This window comes from Helianthus annuus, chromosome 14 (assembly GCF_002127325.2).
Source record: "Helianthus annuus cultivar XRQ/B chromosome 14, HanXRQr2.0-SUNRISE, whole genome shotgun sequence".
Classification (NCBI taxonomy): Eukaryota; Viridiplantae; Streptophyta; class Magnoliopsida; order Asterales; family Asteraceae; genus Helianthus; species Helianthus annuus.
In genome coordinates, this window is record NC_035446.2 from 63,280,306 (window position 1) to 63,292,651 (window position 12,346).

A 12,346-nucleotide genomic window follows, 5' to 3' on the forward strand; every position below is an offset into this window, starting at 1 on the left:
AGGATATTACTTGTGACGTCGAGTTGGAAAGTTTTAAACAAGCCTTCGATAATCGATCCATGCCTGGAAAGAAAAGTTTACTACAAAAGTTAAAAACATTAACCAATCCAAGTATACCTTTTGTTGAAGAGCCTGATGTTAAAAAAAATACTCGTGGACGACCAACTACAAAATCCAAACAACAAACAATACCAAACCCTGCAATTCCAAGATGTGTTCACGTCCTTGGCTTGGTCAGGATCGGGGTTTGCACCTGAAAAACACTGGATGATTATGCCAGAGGCAGGATTCTTGATTGCGAACAAGTTTAATGTGATCGTTCATTTTTTATCTCAAGAAAAAAGAAACAGTTCTACTTGTTTTTCGCTTTGGAGAGGCCCTCACGAGTTCCCAGAAAAAAAATAATTACAATTGCACACGTGAATGGTAACCATTTTATAATGGTAGAATTGCAAGGAGAGTATCCAATTGCCAGCACAAACAACCTATGGAAATTAATGAGAGAAAATGATGCAGCTGGCTGGGAGAATATATTTGAATCACGTCAAAATATGTATAAGTCTTGGATAGCACAACCTGCTACATTTGGGGGGAGTATAGATTAAACCTCGGTATGTAAATTATTAAATGATAATAATTTTGTAAAAAAGTACTTATTTTTATATAGCTTTTGTTACAGCTATAAATATAATTTGATAAATTATAACTATAAAAACTAATAATAAATACTATATCATAAAAATAATAATAATAATAATAATAACTAATTAATAACCAAATACAAACAAATACTAAATAATTAATAATTAAATAAATGAATAAAAAAAGATAACAAAAAGACAAAACAGGCTAAAAACAAAAACCAAATGATTGATGGATGTGATGTTTTTGATAGGGGGGGTGTAATTAGGAATTAGGGGGGGTGGGAATAGAATGAGCCTTATTAATACATAGATAATATTAATATATAGATAATAATAGGCTCATTCTATACGCACCCCCCACCCTTCGTGATTACACCCCCCCCTTGTGAGAGGGAAACTGTCGGTCCCACGCAGACCCCACCTGTAAGTATGTGAGAGGAGGGGGTGAAAAAAGTAAATAGAGGGGGTGTAAAAAGTAGCACCCTAATAATATATAGATAATTAATAAATCACATCCAGCATAAGCATTACTCTAGAGAGAGAGATTTAAAGTGTATCTGCAAGATTTAATTGAATTGAAAGGTCTTTGGTCCAAAATCTAATGTTGCAGAGATGAATAAGCATTTGTGAAAAGAACCCACTTTACCAATTCTCTCTCTCTCTCACACATCTTGTTAGCAAGCAAAAAAGATAGAAAGAATCTTCAGAAGAATCACATTACAACAACAAAGAAAACACCACATCCCATCTCACCAACAACCCAATCTCTCTCTCTCTCTCTCTCTTCACCAACAACAGTCATTGAAATCCAAAACCCACCAAAAGCTGTAACCAACTTGACATCTTATACATGTCTTTCTGTTTTCTTCACACCACAACCCACTTGTTCTTCTTCTGATTACACACAACCCCTCTTCATTTTCTCTCTCTACATGTCTAGAATCACTAAAGTTTTGATCTTGGGGGGGAATTTGGATCCACAGAGGAAAAGAAGTGGTGGGTTGAGAACCAAACAGGCTGGGAGAGGCTCTTGCAGGGGGAGTTAGGGTTGTTAGTTTGCTATTGTTTCTTGATTTTCTTCATCTTTATTGTGTTTTGATAAATGGGTTATTTACTAAAAGAAGCACTCAAGACCCTGTGTGGTGTTAATCAGTGGGCTTATGCTATTTTCTGGAAGATTGGCTGTCAAAACCCTAAGTAAGTTGTTGTTCTCATTCTCTCTTTTACATGATGTTTGAGCTAATGTGATCTTGTTTGAATCAAATTGGAATTAGAGGTGTAAGTGAGATTCATGAGCTACTCGAGATCGGCTTGCTAAAAGCTCGAATCTTCGCTTAATTAAGCTCGGCTCGAGCCTAACAGTAAGCTTGTTTAATAAACGAGGGCTGTTTGTTTACCTCTTAACGAGGCTCTTAAGGGTTCAGACCTTGGTTCAACACTTAATGGTTTAGACTGTTTGTTTTGTGAGCAGATGTCTGAATGGTTCAGACATTTGCCTCTGAATGGGTGGTTAAGTATTATACAGAGTCTGTATAAATATAAATAAAAAATAACTAAAAATGTCTATAATAATAAAAAGCCGAGCCCGAGCCAAGCTCGCGTTTGAAAAACTACTCACGATTCAAGCTCGAGCCAAGTTAGGCTCAGGTTCGGCTCGGCTCGTTTAGACCTCTAATAGGAATGTGGGGTAGTTTGAGTTTCTTTGGTTTACTAGTTTAGATCATCTTTGAGCTAATGTGATCTTGTTCGAAACAAATTAGAATCTGGGGTAGTTTGATTCTCTTTGGATTTACTGTTTTAGATCATTTTTGAGCTACTGTGATCTTAATTTAGGGCGTAAAAGATAATTTGAAGAATGATTTGGTGTTGTGGTTGGAGTGTATATAATATGTGGCATACCATTGATTTGATTCTGCATGGTTCTTTTAATATTTGTTGTGTGTTGACTTGCTGTCTGTGAATTTTGGTTGGTGTTTTTGGATTCATATGTTATAGATTCCTTTGTTTTGTCTTGGTGAGGAAACAGAGCAGGTATATTATGGTGTAATGTCTGTTCTTGTTTGTATTCTTTTTGCTGGCTCCATGTGTTGTAATTGTTTTCAAGGACACTTGTACAAATTTACGATCCGGATGATTTAATTTATTAAGGCGTGCGTACGGTTGTGTTATTACTTATGTGTATCTGTTTCCATGTTATGTTCACTGTGTATTTTCTCTCAATTGAAGGGATTTTGGATGTTTGAGTAAATTTAAGAGACTTTGTTTGAATTATTTTTAAGTTAAAATGCTAAAATATGTAAGGGGCGAATTTACGCCAAGTTTAGGGTTTTAAACGAACGAGATTCGTGAACCGTCTAGCGGAAAGTTCGTTTGTAAAAAAAAAAACAAACATGAAAAAGATGTTATGTTCGTACTGTTTGCGAACAAGCGTCTCATTCTTGAATGTTAGGAAAGCATTATGTTCATGTATCTTCGTCTACTATTATATATTATAGATAGAGGATCCTGTACATTAATTCAGAAGTGTGAGAAGTGTATTATAACACTATATAACACCATATAAACACCGTATAACACTATGTAACACCATATAACACTATATAACAAATATAACACTATAGTTTGTCTGATAGCATGTCTATGATAGATGTATAGTGTTATATTTGTTATATAGTGTTATATGGTGTTACATAGTGTAATACGGTGTTTATATGGTGTTATATAGTGTTATAATACACTTCTCACACTTCTGGATTAATGTACAGGATCCCTACCCATATATTTTATATATTAAATATTTTAATAATATATATTTATATCCAAAAGAATGAACATGGACAGGCGTCTAAGCAAATGAATATTATGTATGTTTTAATTTTATTATTTTTATATGACATGCCAAATTTTTTTTTTTTTAAAGTTGTATTTCTTTCATGCATATTCATTTATCTCTTAATGGAACGAACACAAACAAACATGAACAAGAAAATTCATCCATCTACAGTGATACGGAATACTAATTGTGGATTACTTGCTGACTAATTAATTTTCTTTTGTTCTTATTTTAGGCTTCTAATATGGGAAGAATGTTATTATGAACCCGTAATTTTTTCTAACGGTGGGCATGGAGTTCAAGCAACAAATAAAATCGACTTGCTTGTAACCAAAATGATGAAAGATAACTACATCAATCTCTTAGGAGAAGGGTCTGTCTCTAAAGTTTCATTTTTTATTCTAGTTTTAATTTCTTTGTTTACTAAATCTTTAACGTTATTTCAGATTAGTCGGGAGGGTTGCATTTACTAGAAATCATCAGTGGATTATACGCGATAACAAAATGCTAGGCCCCCATCCACCCGAGGTATAAACTTTTATCAATAAATAACCAGCATGTCAAATATTATTACAAAAGCTATATTTATATTCATAATAAGAATAATAGTATTTTATTTTTTCTAAAATAAAATGCTTAACGAGATTTTATGCATCAAAATACACTTTCGATGAGTTTAATACTAATTTGTTTTTTAATGTGCTCCCAGGTATCAAATGAGGTTTATGCACAATTCTCAGCAGGCATACAGGTGAAGTAAATTATTATATTTAATAATTCAAGTATTATTCTGATTTGTTGTCCGCAAAAATGTAACTCTTCTGTATTTTTTTTTGTAGCAGACAATAGCAGTTATTCCCGTTCATCCTCACGGGGTTGTTCAACTCGGTTCATCCTCAACTGTAAGTTCATCTCTATCTTCTATGTTTTCTAATTTACTTTAAATTTGAATATTATAATAATCTGTTTCACTCTGCTGCAGATTTTGGAGAATCTGGGATTTGTAAATGATGTTAATAGTTTAATTTCTCAACTTGGATGCGTTCCCGGTGCATTATTATCAGAAACCTACATGAAAAATGAAGATGCCATGAACACTAATCCAAACGGGCCCGACTGTACACTCTTTACTCCTGACATATGCAACCAAACGGGCCCGAACCGGGCCCAGGTTGTCCACTCACCTCAGGCTTCAGGAAGCAGTGGACACACTTCTTTCTCTTTTGGTAGGCCTGTAATTTGTCGAAGTTCTACAATATCTGACCCGAAAAACGGTCAACAAACTGCTTTTGGCTCGTTCTCAGCGAACTGTGACCCGTTAAGATTAATGGAACAACATATGTTATCGGATGCGTTTTTGGGAGATAATGGTGATGATACTATGATGTCTCAAATAACAAAGGAGTCGAATAATGTCGTTGCAGGCTCGGATCCATGTTCTTTTCCAGATGCTCACTTCTCTCGTGCACAGCTCGGTATGTGTGCCCTATTTTTAAATTCAACTAGAGGGGCGCAAAATGACGGATCGGGCGGATTGGTTAACGGGTCAGGTTGGATTGACCTAAAACAAGTTTTATTAAAAAAAATAGTTCATAAACGATTGTCATGTTATGCTTGCAAAAAATAACAATGTAACTAAATCGACCCGTTATTAAAATCATTAAAAATCAGGTTGATATTTGCTACGATATTAATTAATCTGAAGCGTGCTTTATCTTGCAGACGAACAGTGCACACGGGTCAAGTTGACTTCCAACGACGAAAAGCTAGAACATGAATTGTTTCAGGGTCTTACAATGTCATCAGAAGAAGCATGTTTAAAACCGCCATCTAGTGACGACTTGTTTGACATTGTGGGTATGGATTTAAAAAACAAATTATTCGGTGGAAGTCGGGACAACGTTATTAGTAATGTAATAGAACCAACCCCGCCAAATCTAATTAAAAACGGTAGAGCGGTTCTAGATTCATTTCCAGTTTATGACGGAGAATCCGATAGCGGTATCTATTCATCAACGGCCAGTGATCATCTTTTAGATGCAGTTGTCTCTAAGATTCATTCCACTCCTGTTACTTATTCATCATCTGTTTGGGCTAATCGCGGGACTAGTTTGACGCAAAACGAGTTGATTAACGGTGCCAAATGTTTGAAAAACACAGGGGTAACGAGTTCTTTTTCGTATAAATCCGGGATTTCGAAAGAAGACGGCGGAAACTTCTCTGATACTAGTTCGATAATCTCATCACAAGTCAGTTCTTGGGCTGACCAAAGACGTGAAGTGAAAAAAGATTACGGTTTTGCATCCGGGTATGCTAAAAAGACTGATGAAATCAGCAAATCTAATCGTAAGAGACTTAAACCGGGAGAAAACCCTAGACCTAGACCGAAAGATCGCCAGATGATTCAAGATCGTGTAAAAGAATTAAGAGAAATCGTTCCGAACAGTGCCAAGGTAAAATACGTTTGGATAGCTTCTTATATTGTTTTATTCAACTCTTGAGGTTCTGTGTAAAAAGTGAGCTTTTTTTATGTTTTTTTTTTACGATATGAACAGTGCAGCATCGATGCTTTGCTAGAACGCACGATCAAGCACATGCTTTTCTTGCAAAGTGTTACAAAGCATGCAGACAAGCTAAAACAAACGGGTGAATCCAAGGTATGTCGTTACGTCAAACTATAGCTCGTATTTTGGAAGATGGGTACGCTCTGTAGAGGTAACGGGGGTCTGTTGTTTGATTTAATGGCAGATTGTGAGCAAGGATGGTGGTATATTGTTGAAAGACAACTTTGAAGGAGGAGTAACATGGGCGTACGAAGTTGGTTCACAGTCGATGGTCTGTCCTATAATAGTCGAGGATCTCAATTCACCTCGTCAGATGCTTGTAGAGGTACTAACCATCAACAGCCGTTTATAAGTAAATATATTTAGAAGTGACGCCATGTATATTGCTCATGTGTCTGGTTGTCGGGTTGCAGATGTTATGTGAAGAAAGAGGTTCGTTCCTGGAGATAGCCGATGGTATTAAAGGATTAGGATTAACTATCTTGAAGGGGGTGATGGAGTCTCGTAACGACAAGATATGGGCCCACTTTACCGTAGAGGTAACACTAATCAATCATTAACTTATGTTAAAACGGTTTACTTTGATAAATATGTGACATTATATCGCGTAAACAGGCAAACAGGGATGTGACGAGAATGGAAATTTTTATGTCACTTGTTAGCCTCTTGGATCAAGCTGCCAAAAACGGTGGTGATTGCAATGGGAAGGCGAATATTTCGGTCCATGAACAATCTTTCCACCAAGTGGCCACCAACCCTATGAGTGTTGGACCGAGTAGCATGCGGTAACGGGTCGCTTGGAGATGTTGAGAGCAGCTCTGCCATGACCGACATGATCCCAGCCTGGTTTACGTTATCGATCCAAATGTTGTATGTTATTAGCTAACTGACTGAAACTTGTTTCTTACAAGGTTCTTGTAGTTGATTAGAGCTTTGATGCACATGTAGCTGAATGTTGGTGTGTGTTTTCATGTATTCATCACTGGTTGTGTTTAATATAGTTTTTTGCTCCTTGTAATCCACTTTGTATAATTTTTAGTTTTTGCTCTTTATAAAATTAAACCAGTTTAAACGCTTAATTTTTTTTTTATTTCAGAATTTTCTGTTTAGTGTTGAACACAATTATGTAATCATAAACTAACCATATGTGTAAAAGCTTGGAAAAAGGCTCGGCTTGAGGCGCATCTAAGCTGTGCAAGGCGGCACGTAGGTTGCGTGGATGACAAGTAGTTTGCATGAATGTTCATAGTCGAAAGTCGAAACGCCTTTTTTGCGCTTCACAATGGGTGGCACTTTTGGGCTTAGACTTGGAAAGGCGAAAGCTACATATAGATATAGACTATATATGTATACTTGTACATATGGTATGTTCTATATGGTTTACATCGAGTTTGTATAGCTGTTCGGGTCATGCTTTCATATTATAAATTGTGAATATATCTTGTTATTTTCTTATGTGAGTTCCGTTGTATATGTTAGGGATGGTTCAAATGAAAACCACTAGTTATCGCGAAAACTCGAAAACTAACTAAAAAAGCCTAAAAAACATACCATTTTTTTTACATACCAATTTTCGCTATTTAAATTATATAAATTTCTTTTTTTCAAATAAAAAAAAATTATAGTGCACATGTGTATGCGTACTACACATGTGAATTATTACACATGTAAACTACAAAAAATATATTTTTTTTTTTGAAAAAAAACACAATTTTCTTTCTTTAACTTAAAAAACACAATTTTCTTAGCTTATTTTCATGTCCATGTCGGTTACAATTCGACGTAAATTTCTTTCGCAAATAAGTCGGCCGTCGGGTCAAATATCATATGTTTTTTGTGCTTATCTTCATGTACGTTTTCAGTTGGTCTAAGTTTTGACGTAAATGTTGTTCGGAAACAAGTCAGATCAAATATAATACGTTTTCATTAGACGGTATAAATTCGAGTCATTTACTAGTTATAAACAAGTGTGCATCCCGTATATTTGCATACGCCTTCTTCGCCCATCCCCTTTGGTGACCTTGTAATACCTCAAAGCGCCTTGCGTTTTGTAAAACATAGTTGCAAACAGAACGGGTCAATAACATCATTGACCTGTTCAAATGGACTATACATGTTTAATTACAAATTTACAATCACCAACAGCAGGCCAAATTCTTTTTTCTTTTTGTTGTAAATAACAGAAGCTAAATATAATGATTCTATTATGTGTAAAAATGCTGGTACAACTTTTAATCCCATACATATATCTGGAATCAATTTCACAAACATGAAAAGGCTAATGGTCGACGACCTCTCTAAGGAACGGTACAACCTGTTTGTGGTGGTGTTTGATCGATTCAACTGCTTTAACAGCAAACGAGTCGTCCTCAGGGTAATAACCAAGAGGATCAGATAACAGGGGATTTGGAAGATTGAGCACACCTTCAAGAGTTGCATGAAGACAATAAGCCGAATAGGTGACGTGATATCCGCCTTCTTGCACGATTAAGATCCGCCCATTGCTGTGATTATCTGCTAGACTGTGAATTATCTTCCCAATGGCTCTATAACCCTCCATTGTCAAACATTGTCTTCCATTTGGATCAAACTGCAAATGTTAATTATTAAACCTCAAGTTAATATATGAATCACCAGGCTAAGAGATGATCTTGGTTTAAAAAAGCGTGAGGCGTTTTGACCCCAAAAGCCAGGGCGCGCATTTATGTACTACCATATAACCAGAAGATGCATACCTCTCATTTGTATTACATATAAACCTATATATTTAAGTAAACATCCCATAATGCCTTCAACCCTTGGGTTGTTTTTACATAAAACCTCCTACAAACCGTAGTTGACCAATTTTTACCTAGTATTACACGAGGCGTGCCTTTTTGCCCCTGATGTGTATTCCTAAGAGGCGCCTTTTTAAACCAAGAAGATGGTTTATTTGTTATCAAGTTTAATGTAGTTATCTAATTTCATAGATAACGATTCAAAATTTGAAGTATTGACCTTCAAAAGTCAAATTGTACCAGTTTACCTCCATTTCGGCAAATTTGATGATTTGGGTGTGTTATATCTCAAATGGGTCAAATTATAAAAAAAATAAAAAATAAAAAAAAGAATAAAAAAAAAACTAGCTTAATAGGATCGGTCAAATGGGTTGAAAGTTGTCCAAAAACTATTTTTCAAGCATATCTCATTCTTGTAATAGTGTTACTTTTGTAATCGAAATTAACGTGTTAACCATTCATAAAAGTTTAAATTTGAGGACAAGTCAACCCAAAACCGCTTTGACCTGTTATGACACTATCCAACCTGCCCCGTTCTACCCCCCTTACGTATTATCATCCAAAATATGAACTTACAGCACTTGAATCTTGGCCAACAACAAATACCATCAGATCAGGATCAAACTTTCTAACAGCAGGGACAACCACCTCAGTCATCGCATACTTATACCCGTTATCCCCTGTTCCATTTGGTAAAGGTACATTTAAATTATACCCAAATCCCGCTCCTTCACCAAGCTCGTTTATACCTCCAGTTTGAGGATGATTCGGCCCCCACGAACCATGATTCATATGAAGAGAAACAGTAAGAACTTTATCAGAACGGTAAAACCCCTCTGCAGTTCCATTCCCGTAATGAACATCAATGTCAATAACCGCAACCCTTTTGCAACCCGAATCCAAAGCGTATTGAACCGCAAGACCCGCGTTGTTTAGAAAGCAATAGCCATCAGCTTGAGTAGGCTGAGCGTGATGACCCGGCGGTCTAACCAGTGCGTAACATATTTTACCGTGCCCGTCAAGTATATACTTCATTGCTGAAAGTGCCGTGCCGGCTGCTAGCAGTGCAGCGTTCCATGATCCGATATTCAGAAACGTTGCACCACAGATCATCTTTCCACCGTTTTTTTCCGCTTCGATTAGGGAATCGATATATTCTGTTTCATTATTATCAGGCATATGATTTAGTCACCATTCGTTAGGGCTGTAAACGAGCCAAGTCGAGCCAACCTCGACCCGGCTCAGCTCGAGCTCGAATTTCAAATCGAGCTGAGATTTGAGGCTCGAGCTCGACTCGATTAAAATTCGAGCTAGCTCGGATCGGCTCGATCTAGCTCGAACTAACAAAGAACCGCAAAATTTACTACTTAAAAAGCCCTAAAAATGAATCTTTTCATAGACTAAGGGCCATAATTGCAGTTATATTTAACCAAATGGCTAAATATGCAAGTATAAATAGTTAAGTCACTTTGTACATTTTCTTTACCTTCTTTTATAGGTTTTTATAGGGGAGATACTTCCTTAGTTTTTGTTTTCTGAGCGATGTGGGACAAAAAAAATCAAGGATGTAAACCTTATCAAGCTGGTTCACGAGATCGCGAGCCGAGCCAGGCCAAGCTCGAGCTCGGCTCGGTTTGTTTACAACCGAGCCAATTTCGAGCCGAGCTCTTTTCAAACTTTTTTCGAGCGAGCTGCGAGCCACGAGTTTTTTTAACACCCCTACCATTTGTATCTTTATTTATATTTTGTTATATGAATCAAAAGATTACACTAAAATGAAATACATATGTGTAGTGAATGATGATTTGTTATATTTACCAACTCACTATCAATTATTATTTAGATAAATACAAGGGTTTGATATTCAAATTTAGCTCAAACACATATTAAGCATACCAAATTGAGAAAGCTAGGGTTTCAGTGTAGTAAAAAAGAAAAAAGGAGGGTGACCTTGAGTATGAAAGGAGAGTAATTGGGTGAGGGTAGCAGGGCTGGAAGAATGCCAGGAAAGAAAAGGGGAAATGGGGCCTCGTTTGAGAATGGAGAGCATGTTTCGGACCCTATCGGAGTTTTCGGGGTGCTTTTCGAGTACGTCCAGAAACCCAGGGTTTATTCCGGAGTCGAATACTCCTTCTCCGGTGTAGTGATCCAGCATACCGTCCTCCCAAAATACGTTGATGTGACCGCTTGTTGCCGGCGGCGGTTTTTGTTGCTGGTCGGACATGGTGTGACGGCAGCGATGAAGATGATGATTCCTTAATTGATTACTTATCAAGTTAAAAGGAATCCAAACAACATCTGAGAAGGATTTTATGGCTAAAATGAATGCTAAACACGAGAAGGACTTTTATGGCTTGAAATCGCTTGAAGAACTTTTATTTTTATGGCTAAAATGAATCTCAAACACTCACTCAAAAGGACCTGACTTTTATGGAAGAAGGAGAAGTTGAGAAGTAATAAAGGCTAATTCTATACACACCCCCCTCTTCCTGATTATACCCCTCCTTGTGAGAGGAAAACTGTCGGTCCCACGCAGGCCCCACCTGTAAGTATGTGAGAAGAGGGGGGTGAAAAAAGTAGATAGGGGGTGTAGAAAGTAGCACCCGTAATAAATTACTAGTAGGTGTCCGCGTAATGCGTTGGGGCGATACTTTCGTTTCTGATAGTTTTTTTTATTCGTATAATATTTATGATAACATTATTGTGGTGGATATATGTTATAAGTGTTTCACATATGTAAAGTTTTGTTTTTTTATAAAAATTAATAATTAAAAGACAAAAAAATATTTTTTTATAAAAATTAATAATCAAAAGACAAAAAATAAAAGATAAGTTGTTATAATTGTAAAGTATGTTTATTTTATTGGTTAAATTATAAAGTATAATTTTATTCTTTAAAGTTCATAACTTTTTTTTAAATATCCACATAGTACTCATCCAATAAACTTTAAGTTTAAAATTTTCGTTTTTATAAAAATAAAAAATAGTATTTGACGCGTAAGTACGTTTTAAACCTTTAACTTAAATTGTTAAATTTCGTTTTTTACAGATATAAAAAGTTTATATTTTTATAAAATTCCAAGAACTGTTTTTATATAAAAAAAAGGATGTTAAGAGGTTAAATCTTTATTATAATTTTACATCATACTAAGTTCAGATTTTTAATTCATAACTATCTTATCTATATGAGTCTACTTTTAACTTATAATCCCTAAAAATATGCAACACAATCTACTATGTATCTGGTCAAGTTGGTAAAGAATTATTTTAAAACTGACTAATATTATCTATAACAATATAGTTAAACTTATAATTCCTAAAAATTTGCAACACAATTTAGTATTTATCTACTAATGATTGTAAATTTCTCGAGTATTTTATTTATATTACTTGTTACAAAAATGTTTATAAAATAATTATTTTTTTATAAAAACAAAATGTTTTGTTTATAAATAAAGTAAAAAAAAAACTGTTTTACACAAGTAAAGTTTCGTTTTTTAATAAAAATAATAATCAAATGACAAAAAA

The 12,346-nt window shown here is 35.5% G+C and overlaps 2 protein-coding genes across 2 annotated transcripts; one reads left to right on the forward strand and one right to left on the reverse strand.

Annotated features, from left to right (window-relative positions):
* Positions 1 to 1,226: 1,226 nt before the first annotated feature.
* On the forward strand, positions 1,227 to 7,120 carry LOC110927380 (transcription factor LHW). The gene is made up of 11 exons (XM_022171061.2): positions 1,227 to 1,841; positions 3,713 to 3,850; positions 3,924 to 4,005; positions 4,187 to 4,228; positions 4,320 to 4,379; positions 4,460 to 4,952; positions 5,200 to 5,930; positions 6,033 to 6,134; positions 6,226 to 6,366; positions 6,455 to 6,580; positions 6,657 to 7,120. Exons 1-11 carry the CDS (start codon positions 1,747 to 1,749, stop codon positions 6,828 to 6,830), a joined length of 2,184 nt encoding a protein of 727 aa, XP_022026753.1. The 5' UTR covers positions 1,227 to 1,746; the 3' UTR covers positions 6,831 to 7,120.
* A 1,098-nt stretch (positions 7,121 to 8,218) lies between these two features.
* LOC110927381 (histone deacetylase 8) lies at positions 8,219 to 11,236 on the reverse strand. Its single transcript, XM_022171062.2, has 3 exons — positions 10,769 to 11,236; positions 9,395 to 9,975; positions 8,219 to 8,631 (listed from the first exon to the last, which is right to left on the reverse strand). The coding sequence occupies exons 1-3, from the start codon at positions 11,040 to 11,042 to the stop codon at positions 8,320 to 8,322; spliced, it is 1,167 nt and encodes a 388-aa protein (XP_022026754.1). The 5' UTR covers positions 11,043 to 11,236; the 3' UTR covers positions 8,219 to 8,319.
* Positions 11,237 to 12,346: the final 1,110 nt, after the last annotated feature.